Source organism: Lissotriton vulgaris, chromosome 6 (genome assembly GCF_964263255.1).
Source record: "Lissotriton vulgaris chromosome 6, aLisVul1.2, whole genome shotgun sequence".
In the NCBI taxonomy this organism is placed as follows: Eukaryota; Metazoa; Chordata; class Amphibia; order Caudata; family Salamandridae; genus Lissotriton; species Lissotriton vulgaris.
Window position 1 is genome coordinate 1,760,719,986 of NC_141694.1, and position 18,126 is coordinate 1,760,738,111.

Genomic DNA, 18,126 nt, shown 5'->3' on the forward strand with positions numbered 1-18,126 from the left:
GTTCAAGAACACTGACCTAAGCCATAACAAAATCTGCTTTTCTGAAAAATGCATAACATGACTTTAAATGGTAACGGTCGAAGAATGACAAGCAAAAGAGTTGTTGCTGACAAGACTTTAGCATCTTTTTAAAATGTTGTTTGAAACCGTCTTCGTTTAGAACACAAAAAATGAGAAAAACCTCCTCAGTCTCAAGAAGCTTGAACAATCAAATGTTTGTGTCATTTGTGTCGATTTGGAGGCCAGAATCAATCTGAAACTACCAGAAGCGATGAACTTCTCTGCGTTTGTAGAAATCCAATTCCTTCCAACTGCTCATCCTAGCTCCACAATCCTCACTCCACAGTTGTCCTATCACCAGCCTACAGACCGTGAATGATAGTTTCCTAAAATGTACTCAGAGCTAAGGCGTCCTTTCCAGCGCATGGTTTACAGCGTAAGCCATGACATGAGGAGACGAGATATCATGTGGTAACTGATGTGCGCAGGCTATCTTGGCTGAGACTGGCTGTGCAGGTGAGGGGAACTGCGCGGTGCAACATGCATCAGTGTGTCACCTCAGGACTTGGACGATATCCTCTGGAAGAAATTACTTCACAGAAAAAAATGCACAGGCATTTAATCTTAGAAAGAACACAAGGTGGATGAAACACAGTTAAGCAGAACGTTCTAACACGATTGCAGAAATGTAATAAAATGTAAGTGAGTGCAGAAAAGGCAGACCTAACTGTGCACAAGAGGGAGTGTGGAGCAAGGGAATGCATCGCTGTCCATTCAGGAAGCACCAGGCATGAGTGGCATTAATTGAACAGGTTTTCTGCTGGGTAAGGTTACTAGTGTCTGCTGCAGTCATAACGTTAGCAATCAGCTAGGTGTGGTAAAGTATAGTGCTAACAGGTGGTATCACTGTTAGTTATTGATCTCCACAGCAGCTCCGCAGAAATCAAGCCATGTATATTGATACAATCTCTGACGATACAGGAAGATTGTGGGATAAAAATATCACCTTCATCTATCACAACTCTGGCTCTCACATCAGTGTTCCCCTTGGGTGCTCATAGAAATATGGGATTGTTTTCTGGAAATTCTTATTCCATTTCACCATGTGTGTATCCTTCAACAGCGAGTATCTTGTAGTATTCTCCGCTCCTGAAGTTGGTTTGCACATTGAGGTCCCTTTGTGCATGCTCAGTAGGTATTAATATGGTAAGCCTGTAAATATGTAGGGTTCAGTACCTTCAGGTACCCTGAGGCTTCCAAGTTCTCTTCTTTGAATCTCTTGAGTCAGTACTGGGTGATTAAAAATGTATTTGTTTGAGGTCTTTGCACAGCACCCGCCTCTCAATTTATAGCTGTGTTAAAAGCGCTAGATATAAAACTATTTGTTTTTGAGAGACTTTTATGCAATTTAAATTATATGCAGTTTCGCTGTAGGACCCTTGTACAAGTAAATCCCACCAAATTCTTTGTACATGGTGTGATGGATGGCTACACTGTTTTAGACAGCCCACTAAATCACACCAAATTCATTCAATGGGTTGGAAATGTGGCCAGTGTTTGCAAGGTAGCCGGCCCAGAAGCAAGAAAGCCCCCTGGTTCACCAACGAACTCCAGAACTCGAAGAAGAACTGCCGTACCCTTGAGAAAGCCTGGGGCCACGACCAGACCTCAGACAACATGACCGCCCTCAAGCACGCCACCCGCAAGCACCACCAGCTGATCCGCACCACCAAGAAGACAGCATTCAAAGAACGACTGGACAACAACGCCCATGACAGCAAGGAACTCTTCAGCATCGTCAAAGAGCTCTCCAACCCCAGCACCGGAAACGACATCACCCCCTCGCAAGACCTCTGCGACTCACTCGCCTCGTTCTTCCACCGCAGGATCGCCGACATACACAAAAGCTTCGACGCACCAACCACGCACCCAACCGCCGAACCAACGCCCCCTACCACCACCCTCTGCAACTGGACCCCGGTCAGCACCAAAGACTCCACCCGCACGATGAACACCATCCACTCTGGATCACCAACCGACCCCTGCCCCCACCACGTCTACAACAAGGCCGACACCATCATCGCACCCCAACTCCGGGACATCATTAACAGCTCCTTCGCATCTGCCACCTTCCCAGAGAGCTGGAAGCACGCCGAGCTCAGCGCCCTCCTGAAGAAACCAACAGCGGACCCCACCGACCTCAAGAACTTCCGCCCCATCTCGCTCCTCCCTTTTCCTGCCAAAGTCATCGAGAAAACCGTCAACAGACAGCTCACCGCCTTCCTGGAGATGAATGGATCCCCCGACCCCTCGCAGTCCGGCTTCCGAGCCAACCACAGCACCGAGACCGCCCTGATCGCAGCCACCGATGACATCAGATCCCTGCTCGACAACGGGGAAACAGCAGCCCTCATCCTCCTGGACCTCTCCGCAGCGTTCGACACTGTCTGCCACCGCACCCTAGTACAGCGCCTCAGCAACATCGGAATCCAAGAGAAGGCACTAGAGTGGATCATCTCGTTCCTCGCCGGAAGAACCCAGAGAGTCCGCCTCCCACCGTTCAGTTCCGAGTCCACCGAAGTCATCTGCGGGGTACCACAAGGATCATCACTCAGCCCAACCCTCTTCAACGTCTACATGAGCCCCTTCGCAGCCATCGCACTCCAACACAACCTCAACATCATCTCATACGCCGACGATACCCAGCTGATCCTCTCTCTCACCAACGACCCCGCCACCGCCAGAACCAGCCTACACGAAGGAATGAAAGACGTCGCCGAGTGGATGAAGAACAGCCGCCTGAAACTGAACTCAGACAAGATGGAAGTCCTCATCCTGGGATCATCGCCCTCCGCCTGGGATGACTCCTGGTGGCCTCCTGCCCTGGGCACCACTCCCAAGCCAACGGACCACGCACGCAACCTGGGCTTCATCCTGGACTCCTCCCTCTCGATGACCAGACAAGTCAACGCCGTCTCCTCATCGTGCTTCAACACCCTGAGTATGCTCCGTAAGATCTTCCGCTGGATCCCCACCGAGACCAGGAAGACCGTCACCCACGCACTCGTCACCAGCCGACTGGACTACGGGAACACCCTCTATGCCGGAACCACAGCCAAACTGCAGAAAAGACTCCAACGCATCCAGAACGCCTCCGCACGACTCGTCCTGGACATCTCCCGACACAGCCACATTTGGGAGAGAGGGGTGGGGGGAGAGTGAGCAGACCCAAAAACCATTGAAGTGTGAAAAAGGCCGCTTTATTGGAACAGGTGCACATTTACAAATACACAAACTCGGCAACCGCCTCACAATCTAAACCACAACCCAAATTTTTGTTCGTTTTATTTCAAACCCCAAACCCCGCCCCCACCCCACACCCTCCATCACACCCGCCCCCACCCGTACATACCCAACCCAAAAACCATACAAACCCCAATAACATTATAACATTATAACATCACCTAACAAATACAAAATATCACATCTCCGACTATAAACCAACTGATCATATCCCCCGACCCATATTCTCCGAACCCCACCTCAATCAGTCTAAAAAATCCCCTAACAAGATCCGATTACAACTAACGGGTCCAACACTGGCCCAAAACTGACAATCACATGGCAAAAACCGCCACGCACCTGTCCCAAGCGACAAAAGAACAACGGAAAACCCCATGAACACATGACCCAAACAGCAGCCATAAAAATAAATAAATAATCGAAAAAATCCCCAACAAAAAGGAAGGGAGGGAGGGAGGGACAAAAAATTCTAAGCTCAACCGGCCACCAGGTCACCAAGCCTAAAATGGTGCCTGGAGCAAGGAGCCCCGCCCATTTATAGGGGACCGCACAATACAACTAAAACCAGCCCAAAAACGCCCAAATAGAATCTGCTAGAAGGAATACCCCCACCCAGATCTCCCAAACCGCCCGGGGGAGGAGACCTCCCAGGGGTCGGCTGCCCTCCCCCAAGCCCCCCTTCCTGCCACCTGAGAGACCTACACTGGCTCCCCGTCAACAAGAGGATCACGTTCAGGCTCCTCACCCACGCACACAAGGCTCTCCATGACCAGGGCCCCAAGAACCTCAACGACTGCCTGACCTTCTACACGCCCACCCGCCAGCTACGATCGACCAGCCTCGCCCTCCCCGCCGTACCACGCATCCGCAGAGCCACCGCGGGAGGAAGATCCTTCTCCTACCTGGCAGCCAAGACCTGGAACTCCCTCCCCATCCACCTTCGGAGGACCCAGGACCATCTTTCCTTCAGGAAGCAACTCCAGACTGGCTGTTCGTGCAGTAACCTACCCCTCTCCCCCTGCGCCTTGAGACCCTTCCGGGTGAGGAGCGCGCTATACAAATGTCTTGATTGATTGATTGACCACACCCATGCATTGATTTATTTACGATGCAGTTAGCCTTGAAATAACTGTCTCCATGTTTGGGAAGCAGTGTAAGTTCTTTTGCAAGGCTGATATAATCTGAGGACCACAGATCAGTGATGATGCATGCAACATGGTTCTGAGCTCTGCACTGCCTGGATAATGTACTTGGCTGTGAGTTCTGCCAAAAACAAAAAAGACAGCCTGGTACTTGTTCTCTCTTCTGAAGAAACCATTTCTTCTCGAAACTGATTTTAGAACTGCTGCTCAAGCCCTTGTTCTTGCCTCTGGATAGTTGTAAATCCCTGTCAGACTCAACACAGGCTCCACATTAGGTCATCTTACTCACTGCTGCACGTCTCAGCCTGAAGAAATATCACATCACCCCATCCTGAACTCTATTGGCCCTACTTGCCGACCTGCACCCTCTTCAAAACCAGGTGCATCATTTACAAAGCAATCATAACCCGCATCCCTGCTTATCTTGCAGGCAATCTCACCATCTCTGGTTGTTCTTGGCCCACCTACAGCCAGGACACAATCAGACTGCACACTAAGATCTGAAAAAGAAAAAAACAAGACAGCAGGCCTGTGCCAGCTATTCACACAAGATCTGGAACAATATCCCTGCATCTATCTCAGTCCACTCTAGCACTGCTCCACTTTAGGTAAGAGTTGAAGAAACACGCCTTTAAAGAACACTATATCAAAATACATTAACTATCCACAACCCAGCTTCCTCTCTTATTTCTCGTTGACTTTGATTTTCTTAGACCCTGTACTGCACTCCCTTCCTATAGGAATACTATATACATACATACAGAGGGTGATGCTCTCACTGTCAAGGCAAAGCTTTAAGAAAGCCTTTTCACTGGTGCCGTATGCTGAAAGAGTGTTGCTGGATGATTAGAGGAGATAAAAGAAAAAATTTTCTGGTTGTACTCACTAGCTGTAATCTGTGAGGCTTTGCATTGGATCAAAAGGCTGGAAAACTGATTGGAAGGAATTCTGGATGTCACGGAAGAAGACATTTCTCTTATGAATGGAATGAGAAAGTGGCGTTGTTTCTCACAGGCCCAAACATGTGACAGGGCTTCTTGTTGACTTTTCCTCAAACGTGGTAAGCCAGGTTATTGTATTGAATGAGACGCCCAAGTTGGTTCAAGCAGAGGATGAATAGGTGCACTGATAATCTTGATCCTAGAAGGGCTCTAGGTGATTGTATTGAAAGTAACCTATTAGTTAAATGTTTGCAAAGTTTTAAAAGTACTTTAACCTAAGTATGGTTTACGGTTGAATTATCCCCCTCCAAGGAAACGTGAAGATTAGGTTCTCATTGTTACTTTGGGTATTGACTCAATTGGTGTACTGTACCTTTGAGTACATTGACTATGGATAAATAATAAAAAAAAATGTTATGTCTTTCTATCCCTGCTACCTTGGAAGCTTCCTTACCCCGTGTTCCAGGCTTGCAAAGCTGATGAGGTCCGAGAGGAGCGGTTAACAGAAGTGTTTGCTTGCCCTTTGTTGTCTTTATTTTACCTATGAAATGTTACCTAAAGTAAACATACTTACAGGTAACAGTTCCCAAGTTTTTGTCCCTTGTAACACAAATCTGATCCTTTTGTTAATTGGCTGCAAATAAAGATGTGACAGTCATACTGAAATTTATACAATACACTGCGGTCTTCTGACAAGAACGAAAAGTATAGGATAGGATGAATATTTATATAGCGCACTAAAACCAAACTTTATCAAGGCGCTGGGCTAGACGAAAGAGACTAGCCGTATGAAATATAAATATTTAAAGAGACATCCAGAACCAGTTCTACTTGAATTTGTGAGTGAATTTAGAAAGAGTCTAAGCCAATGGACTACACTGAACTAAATCTATGATGATGTATTTGGGAAGGCAGCTGCAGGTGTGCAACGCTTTTTTACTGCATTTATCCACCTTTGCCACATCTTTTGGACAACCTTCAACCATGTCCCTTGCTATAGCATACATCTGCAGAATAGAATCCGGATTATCTCATGACCCCAGACGGTTCTGTTACATATATATTCTACACAATGGAGTCCTAAGTAATTGTGTGTAAATGTTGTGTTCCTTAACATTTACTATTGCAATGTATTTTCATCATTAAATCTTTAAAAAAAAAGATGTTCAAAGATTTCACAATAGCAAGGTCAGAATTACAGTCTGTCTTCATTCTGTGTGACTAACTAGCATTCCTAGATGCTATTCCTGGAAGCAAGACATACATATTTAACAGTAACTCTTACTTTATGTTAAGAGAATGGCTGTTAATCACTGATATCTGTAGCAATGGAAGAGGCTATTTTATGAGCTTTATGTAAGCGAAAATGCTGGTATATTACCCACACATGCAGGGGAAATTGAACCAGCTGTAAAATAAAGTATAGGTAAGAGATATATCATCTTCTGCTTTGAACCCATCACTGGGTGGTTTGGTTTATAAATAAGCCAGTTATTGCAGGCATCTGTGTATCTGTTTTGTGATGCTAGAACATCTGTCAATCAGTGTAAGCCACTGGACACTTGCCTTTTGTTAAAGAAGTCTATACCACTGCTTATGTATCGTGATGCAATGGATGTATTGATGTTTGTCTATTCTCTAGAGAGGCGATGCTAAGCCACAGCCTGAGGAAGCTCAGAGAGCAGATTGTCAAATCCAATCTCTACGTGCGAGAGGCTGGCTTCATCGCAGAGGAGATGGACAAGAGGACCGAGTACAAGATCACTCTGCAGATCCCAGCGTCGAGTCTCAATGCTAACAGGAAGGTAATAGGACGATTCATGAGAGCCTTATCCAGTTGGTTTGACAACAATGCTGTTCGAGATCTTGGCTGACCTTGTAGTAGAATAATTGGGTAGTGTATAGAAAGAACTCTAGAAGCTGTTTTTCATAACAAAAGTTTTAAAAAGTCCATTGTGTTACTGCACAAATGAAACTGTTCATCAAAATATGTTGCTGGTTTAAGCTCCACATCTTCAGACGAGAGTGCTTTTCTAAGCTGTGATGTATAAATAAGCAACATAGGCAAATGATTGGAAGCGATACTGCATTTTCACTGTTTATGTCTTTCTCTTCATTTGAAAAGTGTTTTCTTTTTTCTCTTCGCTCACACAACCCTGGAATAAACGACTGCATTTTGGGCACTCTGACCTTGCTGATCTCCTTACACCCACTTCATTTGGATGTCAGATTAGATTTGCAGCTGATATATGAAAGATCATAGCATTGCCTCTGTGGAAGTTCATCTCATTTGCATGGCTCTTTCCCAGAGAACACCAAAACTCCTAGGTGACACATTTTTTTTTTTGCGCAAAGTTTTATTGATTTAAATTTTTTTTCCATACAACATACAAGTACATATACTTGCAGATCAGAGCGTTAAACAGTTTGTGACAATTAACACATCATGTTGCATCCGTGCATCTGCCTTGCGTAGCGTAAACTCCTTGTCTGGTACTAACTGGCACTACCAAGAGTTCTCGATCACTCTACAGCTGAACCAGTATCAAACTAATTTGAGAACATTATGATAGCATGACATCTTGCCCATATCAGTACAAACCTCTTGCATATAGTTGTATTACTGTCTCGCCAAAACATAGAATACTTAAAACCCACAACTGTGCTTCACCCACCCTCCACCCACTGATCCTGCTTATGTACATGATGACCCCCTTCAGGGTCGATCACCGGCACTGACACAATCATTTTTCGCAACACACTCTACACATTTCCGCTGATACCCGGGGCCATGTCTCATTCACCCACATGGTTAATCACCACCTCATGGATTGCCAGCAGCTGTGTCAAAGTCTATGTCCAAAGCTCTACATGCCTTCAACATAATGTCCCAATCCATTGCGATTGGGGTTTTACACAGCCTGCTAGCCTCTTCCCTTCTCAGTGCAGCGCTCTCTGCAACCCCCCATCGTGTCAGTTTGCTGTGCCATGCATGTATAGTAGATGGTGTCTTCGATTTCCACCGCATGGTAATCGCTCTCAACACCAAAAGAAGCGCCAGGTTCTCAAATCTATATTGTACCTTATACTTGGAGGTTCCCTTCCGCAGTCCCAGGATACAGACCCCCACCGTGGCATCCATCGCCCTTTTAGTGATGACCCCTGACCAAGGCCCAATACCCTCCAATCCTCAAGCAAGACCATATCATGTGCACTAGGTCCGCTCCCTCTAATTGGCAACTAGGGCAGTGGTGGCGCGCTGTCGGGTACATCCTGTCGAGTTTGCGTGGTGTAAGGTATGCCCTATGCAGGATCATAGTTATATATTTAAAGCGCGCATTCCGAGATACTCTTTTAGGGTATTCCATCACTCTCTCCCATTCCTTATCCGCAAGGGCCGTGTCTATGTCCCCCTCCCAGGCTGTGCGGAGCGGTGTCAAGTCAACTTGTGTTTGGGAGCAAAGCCCCACATATAACCACCTGATGAGGTGACGTCCCCGTCCCATGTAGTATAGTGTTTTGACTCGGTCGTTAGTGGGGGGCTCCTGCCTCTGCGGGCCCAATAAATTCTGACATATTGTAGTAGTGCTGCATGTAAGAGGTACAGATGGTCTGGTGCTCCAATTTCTCGAACAAAGTTATCATGATCCATTAACATACCCTCACCGAAGAGGTCAGCTACTGTAGTTACGGCCACATCCACCCACGGTGTAAGCCTGCGCCTCGATAAGTGTCCGCCCTGTAAGGGAATGCCAAGTAAAGGTATATTCCCAGCATAGGCAGGAGATGCCCTCGTATGTATACTGCAGTACCACCCTCCAACACTGCAAAAACAACAATTGATGGACAGAATGCAGAACAATGTCATACATTCACCCCAGTACAGAGATCTGGGCCTAAATCCATCGGTTTTTTGCACTCCACACCAACCCATTTAGACATGGCCATATGCAAATCAGCCTTGACCCTGTGCCTCATGGGAACAGTCCAGCCTGAACTGCCAAGCCATGTCATTCCTGGACCGGAATCAAGCATCCTAGGACTGGTTTCTGGCTATCAGCAGTCTTCAGCCAGAATAGCTTGACTCCAGTGGTATTGAGAGCATGGGACTCACGTCTGAGCATACCCATCCCACTCGGGGTGACAAATGGAAAAACAACAATTGATGGACAGAATGCAGAACAATGTCATACATTCACCCCAGTACAGAGATCTGGGCCTAAATCCATCGGACAGAATGCAGAACAATGTCATACATTCACCCCAGTACAGAGATCTGGGCCTAAATCCATCGGTTTTTTGCTCTCCACACCACCCCAGTTCAGACATCGCCATATGCAAATCAGCCTGTTTTTGCATTTGTCACCCCGAGTGGGATGGGTATGCTCAGACCTGAGTCCCATGCTCTCCACACCACTGGAGTCAACCTATCCTGGCTGAAGACGGCTGATAGCCAGAAACTGGTCCTAGGATGCTTGATTCCGGTCCAGGAATGACATGGCTTGGCAGTTCGGGCTGGACTGTTCCCATGAGGCACAGGGTCAAGGCTGATTTGCATATGGCCATGTCTGAACTGGGGTGATGTGGAGTTCAAAAAACCGATGGATTTAGGCCCAGATCTCTCTACTGGGGTGAATGTATGACAATGTTCTGCATTCTGTCCATCAATTGTTGTTTTTACATTTGCCACCCCGAGTGGGATGGGTATGCTCAGACGTGAGTCCCATGCTCTCCACACCACTGGAGTCAAGCAATCCTGGCTGAAGACCGCTGATAGCCAGAAACCGGTCCTAGGATGCTTGATTCCGGTCCAGGAATGACATGACTTGGCAATTCGGGCTGGACTGCTCCCATGAGGCACAGGGTCAAGGCTGATTTGCATATGGCCATTTTTATTTTTTTTGTAAGGCGTTTATTAGTAACATAGAGCAGTACACAATGCGGAGCCTACAACCCTTTGGGCCGGCTGCAACACTTCCATGCATATAAAAGAAATAGAGTGGGGAACTGAGAGAATGGGAAAGGGACAACATAGTGATTGTACATAGCTCGTCTGGCCATAACACCAGGGTGATTAGCATTGGTTACGCTGTATGCTTCTTGCATGCTCACAGTTCAATTTTACTCGCAAATGACGTCTCGTTTTATCTTTTGTTTTTCATTATAACTAAAGAAGTTAACTCTGTAACTCAACAGTTCCTATCCAATTGTCCCTGAAAGTTCGCTAAATCGTTAGGGTGTCTCACTGGTGTCTACTGTGCGGATATTCATGGTTGTCATGGACAGACCCTGCAAGTGTGTCATGTGGATAGAAGTCGTTGATATATTAGGTTCCTTTATCCGTGCAGTGATTCATATCACCTACCTAGAGCGGTGTGCCTCTGCCGAAGATCAACGCGCTAGGTGAGTTGTAACATAAACAAATAGTATAGCCTGATTGCACTTTGAGTAGATCTAGGCTTATATCCGGGTTTATAGCAATGAGGCTTGTGCAGTTGTGCTCCGCAGAGATGCAGTATTGTGCCGGTCTTGTGCACCCTCGTTCGTAGGTTTATGTGTTCTCAGGAGATTGTGTATTGGCGTCCTATGGGTGGTGGCATGTAAGTGTGTCCTTTACGTGTGTCCACCTCTCGTCTGGTTGACATATCGTGGTACCATTCAGCATGACGCATAGTCCGGGGTTTCGAGCAGGGTGTGCGTCTGGGCCCCCAGACTGTTACATTCTATATCGTATCTTGTAAAGCGGTTTTTAACCTGTCACAGCCATGTCTTAAACCAGCTCCGATCGGGGAGCAAAGTACCCAAGTGGTAATCGACTATGAAGTAACAGTACGGGCATGTCAGGCACCTGCAGGTGTGTCCCAGGTGGAATGAACATGGAGGTAGTGGCTGTGTATACGTGGAAGGAAACTTAGAAATAGGGCAGGGGATATTATACAGAAGAACAAGGGGGGGATGAGTGTATCCGGGGGAGTGTGGCCGTGAGAAGCATTAGGGGACCATCGTGTTGTGTCGTGCTCCCCTGGGGCGTCGCGTGGGAGGGTGCCCGGACCTGTGGCTAGTATATGGGAGGTTTGTTACGTTCTTAATGCAATGTGGCAGGGAGGGTCAAGCTCCTACCGTCATGTAGGCACTGTGCCGCCAGTGCCTGAGTCAGGCGGGCGTCGTGAAGGGGCATTGTTGTCTGGGGTCGTAGTGTCGCCGCGCCTACTCTACGCGTGTCTCCCCGCATGTGGTAGTGTATTAAGTGAGCTTTCTGGTCACGCCTTCCCGTTGGAGGGAGCCCAATGTGTAATCCCAGAGTTGTGCAATTGTGAATTTTCTTAAGCCCGCTATTTCCTCTCGGTGTAGTGCAACGCTTTCCGCCCTGGCCCAGTTGGTAAAGGAAATATACCAATACTTAGTGTGCGGTGGTTCCTGCGTTTTCCAGTGTTTAGTGAGCAAGCGCTTGGCGGTGATAAGGCCTAAGTCCCAGAACCTGGCTTGTATTTTATTCAATTTGTTTCTTTTGTATAACCCTAGAATGCAAGCCTCCCATGTGTGTGGTAGGCCTGAGCCAGCACTGCGCGTCAAGAGAGTTGTCACCTCTTTCCAATATATGGCAAGAGAGGGGCAGTGCCAGAGCATGTGTAAAATGTCTGCGCCCAGTAGTCCGTATCGGGGACAGGCAGTAGTGTTGACCTTGAAATACCCATTGATCTTGTCTGGTGATAAATATGCTTGATGCAGTATGTAGAATTGTATGGTCTTGAAGCGGGAGTTTCGTGGGATGTTCACGGGGCTGGCCAGGATCATGGTCCACTCCTTGTCTGTCCAGTCCCTCCCTTGGAGGGCCGCCCATTTATCTCTCAGTGGCTGCGTGGACCTTTGTGTGTGCATGAGGAGGGCCTGCGCCAGCCAGTTGATTATATGGGAACCGTTGCCCATGACATGCAGGTATTGCACTAGGTGGTGTGTCGGCAATTCCTCCTGCATGTCGCCCCAGGCCTCTGTGTACGCACGTAGAATGGACGCATGGAGTAGGAACTGTCCGGCCGGCAGTCCTGTATCCTCCACTAGTTCTGCAAATGGGAGCATAGCTCCGTCCGCATAAAGGTCGCCCATGGTGTCCACCCCAGCCGCGGTCCAGCTCTCCAGGATGCGCAAGTTCACCGTTCAGCTCCGCCGGGGGGTGTCCAACAGGGGAAGCACGGGGGCATAAGGTTTCGTATCTTGGGTCAGTTTTAGGCTTCGAAGGAAGCATTTGCGGGCCACTGTCATATGCATTGGTAACGGGCGAGGTCCCTTAATCAGGGGGTGAAATAGTGCACATATTTGCGTGTGGGTCCATATGTAGTCGGCAGTAGCTGTGTCGTCCAAGTGTGTGCCGCTCATCCAGTGCGTCACCCATTGCAGCTGTGCCGCCAGGTAATATAGCTCTAGGTTGGGGACCGCCAACCCTCCTTCTGCAGTTGGGGAATAGAGTTTCGCCAGTGCTACTCGTGAGCGTCCTGTGTTCCAAATCCGGTTCCGTATCAATGATTCTAGGTCACGGAATACCTTGGTAGGGACATATAGCGGTATGTTGGCGAAGTGATAGAGCAATCTTGGTAACACTATCATTTTGGAGAGCGCTATCCTACTGGGCACGTTCAGGGGTAGCGTCTTCCAGAAGGTCGCCTGAGCACGCAGTGAGGAAATAGCGCACATCAGATTACCCTCCAGTATGCTCTGTGTATCTCTATAGATGTGCATCCCCAGATATTTAAACGTGGTGGGATACCAAGTAAGTCTGACACCTCCGAGGTGTACGTCGCATTCCTGTGTGTCCTAGCTGAAGGAGTACACCCCGGATTTGGCCCAGTTGACTCCGAGTCCCGATATCTCTTCGAACCTCTGGAAGATGTCCGACAATATGTCCGGTACTGCAGCGAGGTCCCGCCCATACAGAAGTAGGTCGTCCGCGTAAAGCGAGACCACGTGTATGCCGTCAGCTAGTGGGATCCCCCATCCCACTCCCCTCACCCGCAACAGCGCCACTAGGGGCTCCATCGCCAGCGAGAAGAGAAGGGGCGACAGGGGGCAGCCCTGTTGGGTCCCTCTGCGCACCTGTACTGTCTCTGAGAGCAATCCGCCCGTCCGCACTCTCACACTGGGCCTTTGATGGAGTAGCCCAACCATGTCAACATATGCATCACCCAGGTCGAACTTTTCTAGTACCGCTCTGAAGTAGGGCCATTCCACGGAGTCAAAGGCTTTCTCGAGGTCCAGAACCAGGCATCCCGATCTCGGCCAGTGCAACGTGGCGGCATCCTGTATTCGAAAGAGGCGGCGGATGTTACGAGAGGTGCTTCGCGCAGGCACAAAGCCATTTTGGTCACTATGGACCAGAGTTGGGACCACTGCGGCCAAACGTCGGGCTAATAGAGAGGTGAACATTTTATAATCAGTGTTCAACATGGCTAATGGCCTGTAAGAGCCCAAGCATGTTTCTTCCCTACCGGGTTTTAGGAGCGAGACCAGGGTGGCTTCATTGAGCGTGGCTGGGAGCGCTGAGTCTTCTATTGCGGCATTGTACACTTTGAGCAGTTCCGGGACTCTAGTTTCCGAACATGTTTTAAAGAATTCGGCAGGGAGGCCGTCTGGGCCAGGCGATTTTCCGTTAGAAAGAGCGAAGATAGCTTCGCGTATTTCCTCCGGCGTGAGCGGCGCCTCTAAGTCCCCTTGTCGTGCACTCGTAAGGCATGGCAGCTGAACATTCGTGAGATAATCTTCTATGATTTCTGACGTGACCCCCAGCTGCGACCTATACAAGACTTGGTAGTGTTGCACAAAGGCTTGATGTATTTTGCTCTGCGCATACACTACCTCTCCCTCAGGTGTTCGGATGGCAGACACCGGTGCCATACGGTTCTCCTGCTTGACTAGCCAGGCCAATAATTTCCCGGGTTTGTCACTGTATTGATGCACTCGCGCCGAGTGAGCTGCGTAATTAAGGTGGCGTAATCGCTCCAGCAGTGTCGCATGCTCCTGTCTGGCCTCGCACAGCTGGTCATCCGCTCCCGTCTCTGCTTCCTGCTCTCGCCGGAGCAAGTCTGTCTCTACCCGGCGCAAGTCAGCCTCCAGCCGTCGCTGCATGTTCCCCTGTGTGCCCAGGCAATGTCCCCTAACTACAACTTTGAAAGCGTCCCATTCTATCTGTGGAGAGGACGCCGTGTCTGAGTTGTCAGTGAAGTATTGGGCTACGCAGGCCTGCAGGGTCTCTAAAGGGGGCATCCAGTAACAGGGCAGGCTGTAGACGCCATGTGGGGATGGGCGGGTGTGGACAGTCCCAGGCTATTTCCAGCGTGTGCGGATTGTGGTCTGAGTGCGTTCGGCCAAGGTATTGAGAGTCCGTGACGTGTTAGTAGTTCCGATGTTACCATGTACCTGTCTAGATGTATATGTAATGCGTGCGCTCCCGAATAATAGGAGTATACTTTGGTGTTGGGGTTATGGGCGCGCCATGCATCCTGTAAGTCCCACTGTGCCGCCCACTGGGTGAGTGCCTTCACTGCTCCTAAGGATGATGCATCGGGCCTAGGTGGGGCCGAGCGGTCTAGTGTAACATCCAGTACGGTATTATAGTCACCCTCTAGAATCCAGGGGACTCCATGCCAAGGCGCCAGTTTCTCCGAAAGGTGTGCTAGGAAGCCCCCCTGATCTGTGTTGGGAGAATAGACGGATGCCAGAACCACGGGCTGCCCATCGATGCGGCCGTTCACTAGCACATACCTGCCCTCCGGGTCAGAGTGTGTGTGTGTCGCAGTAAAGGGGGTGCCCGGTTTCACCCACAGTAGCGCCCCGCGGGCTTAAGAGGAGTACTCGGTGGCATACAGTTGCCCTCTCCATCTGCGGCGCAGCGCGGCCACTTCCGCCTTGTTCAAGTGCGTTTCCTGCAGGAGTGCAATTTGAATGTGGTGTCTTTTCAGGTATGTGAATATTTGATAACGGCGCACTGGCGTGTGCATGCCCCTAATGTTCTAGGTGCAGATTTTTAACGCAGACATCCTATCAATTCCGGCAGTCGGCCCCGGGTCCACTGCAACTCCCCAGCAAATACTTACACAACCATTCCCATCAACACACTCAGCATATCCCAGGAATACATAAAAGGGGGAAGAAACAGTTAACAAAAAAAACCAACTGAGGGTGAACCATATTTGAATGCCAAAAGGGCAGTAGCGAAAAGTGCCACCGTCCATACTCTCTATTGAGAGGGACAACCGTTCAAGTCTAGGAGGTACTGTGTGCTAGTCACAGTCTCGGCTGCCAACTTATTTAAGCAAAGGAGGGAATCTTTGGCCCTCCCTGGGCCATATGGTATACGCGTCTTGCAGCCACAGTCATTGCGCGGGGGCATGGCACGGCTCCCTGTTTAGGGGTCTCAGTCCGGCCAGCCATGTAGGGGGGGGGGACAGTAAGGCAGACCGCACCTCCCAAGTCTCTGGCAAAGTTAGTCTCCTGTGTAATAGGGCCAGCGGGCAGAGGGGAGGAAGGGGGGAGGACCGCAGTGCGGCCCCGCCATTACAGTACCTTTTCAGCGTCTATGTGATTGGGGTAATACTCGCTGCAACAATGTTCCGCCGTCCATCTTCGGGGCAAGGGGAGACACCCAGGGCGTCGCCCAGTTCCTGCGACTCATCAGCGTCCATCTGGCCCTCAACGCCGACCCCGCTGCTATATTAGGGATCGCTAGGACTTCTTGTGCATTTTCAGTGAGGCAGGTCAGCTGTCTGTGGTGTGCTGTCTGGCTGGTCCACGGACTGCTGAGAGTCCGGTATTCCGTAAATAGCTTCATCATCACTTGGGACTATCCGCGGGCTGGCGTCCTGCATGACGTCCGATGCTGGTGAACTGCTCAGCTGTGAGACCCTCCGGAGTGCATCCCGTTGTTCCCGTAGAATTTGATCAGCTGGCGGGGAGCGGCGTGTCGATTCTGCTGGGCGGCGGGCCTGCTGGTACCTGTTTCTGCGACGACGTCTCGGTCCGCGTGTTCGCCTCATAGCTCTGTGCCTGCCTGGGTGCCGTGTCCATACCGCTGTCGAGCCAAACGCTTACTTCCTCAGGATCATTAAAGAAATAAGTCTTTTCCTGTGCCATCACTCTTAGCTTTGCAGGGAAGAGGAGGGAATATTTGAGGCCAGCTGTGCGGAGCCTCCGTTTTACCTCCAAGAAAGAGTGCCGCTGACGTTGCACTTGGATGGTGTAGTCTGGGAAGAATATCACAGTGGCATTGTCTATACGAATCTCCCCAAGTCTTCTAGCTTCCCTTATGACTGTGTCTCTGTCCCAGTAGTTCAGTATCCTGAGGAGTAGAGGCCTTGGGTTAGAGCCTGTGGTGAGTGGTCTCGTGGGAGCGCGGTTCGCCCGTTCCACCACGAAGTAGGGCGAGGGTGTGTCTTCTGGTAGCAAGTCTCTTAGCCAGTCTTCCACACGTTCGGCAGGGTTGTTGCCCTCCCATTTTTCCGGGATCCCCACGAGCCTGATGTTGTTGCGTCGTGCCCACCCTTCCGCATCCTCGGCGCGGTCTTCCAGGAACTCTACTCTGTTCAGGAGGTCCTGTACCTGTTTATCCGTTTGGGTGACTCTGGGTTCGACTTCTGTCATTGTTCCCTCCAGAGCCTTGGTCCGATCAGCCAGTTTCTTGTGGTCATCCCTCAGGTGGGTGAGATCAATGGCGACGCTGTTGATTTTGGATTCCAGCGAGGTTCTGGTCGATTGGAGCGATTGTTCCAGGCGCTCCATGGCAGCGAGCACGCTATCTAGTCTCGTGGTCACCTGGTCGGCCGCCATCTTTTTAAGTGATTTATCAGACTTCCCTTTCGGCGGGGCACCTCCAGTTCCAGTGCGTATCCTCACCCCTCCGGACATGGGCAGGGCTACACGGCTATCAGCTCAGTCGGGGTCACAGGAGGATGAGGCGGCTTTTCGTTCATGATCCTGGTGATGTCGGAGTCTGGCGGGGCGATGTGTCTTTCTGTGGCTCCAGCGCCGTTGGCTGTTCGGTGTCACACACGCCGACAGTGGCGTTCCTCTAAGCAGGCAGGTGTGTCAGCACTAAGCAGTCGACGCCAGTTAACAGTTCTGTTTTTTGCATGTGCTTCCGGCAGGCAGCAGGTTTCACTGCAGCAGATAGTCCAATGTTAGCCGGGTTCCTCGCCGGACCCCCGGTGTATTCTCCTTGAAGTGTCTCGGGGGGGGGGGGGCTCCCATCTGTTTCAGTAATGGCGTCCTGGCGGCGTTGCTTTTCTCCTGGCGTTTCATGCCCCGCTAGGTCCGATGCCTCCTTTCAGCGCCCCGTGTGGTCTCAGTAGTCCCAGTCCCTCAGTGGACGCTCACAGCAGTGAATTTCTCCGGTTGCCTGTCAGAAATGGCCGGTCTACGCGGGGGTCCCCGCGTAGACCGGCCCCCGGCGGTGCCTCTGCCGGTGAGTTGGGCTCCTCTCTCCCGTAATGGCGCTTGTTTGGGCCTCTGGCGCCTCCCCAATGCGGGCATTCGCGCACGTCCCAGGTTTGTCGCGGGGCCTCCGATGTGCCGGTGCTTGTTGCGGTCACTGTGGGCCCTCGCCTCGTGCTCGCGGCCGCTCAGCGATTCCCGGTGGGCGCCCCTCTCCTCCGGTGCCGCTGTCCTATCTGCGCGCTCTTGGCGGTGTTCTGGGTGCGCCCCGCTGACTCCGGTCTCGGCAGGTAGTGGCCGAGCAGCAGCTCCCCTGGCCGGGT

The 18,126-nt window shown here is 50.2% G+C and overlaps 1 protein-coding gene across 2 annotated transcripts in view; it reads left to right on the forward strand.

Moving 5' to 3' along the window:
* KIF13B (kinesin family member 13B) overlaps window positions 1–18,126 on the forward strand; it is a 698,786-nt gene that overhangs the window by 380,433 nt on the left and 300,227 nt on the right. For both annotated transcript variants that reach the window (XM_086927999.1, XM_086928000.1), the window contains one exon: window positions 7,029–7,191. In XM_086927999.1, the coding sequence (XP_086784125.1) occupies window positions 7,029–7,191 (163 nt within the window). The remainder of the gene's footprint in view (window positions 1–7,028; window positions 7,192–18,126) is intronic.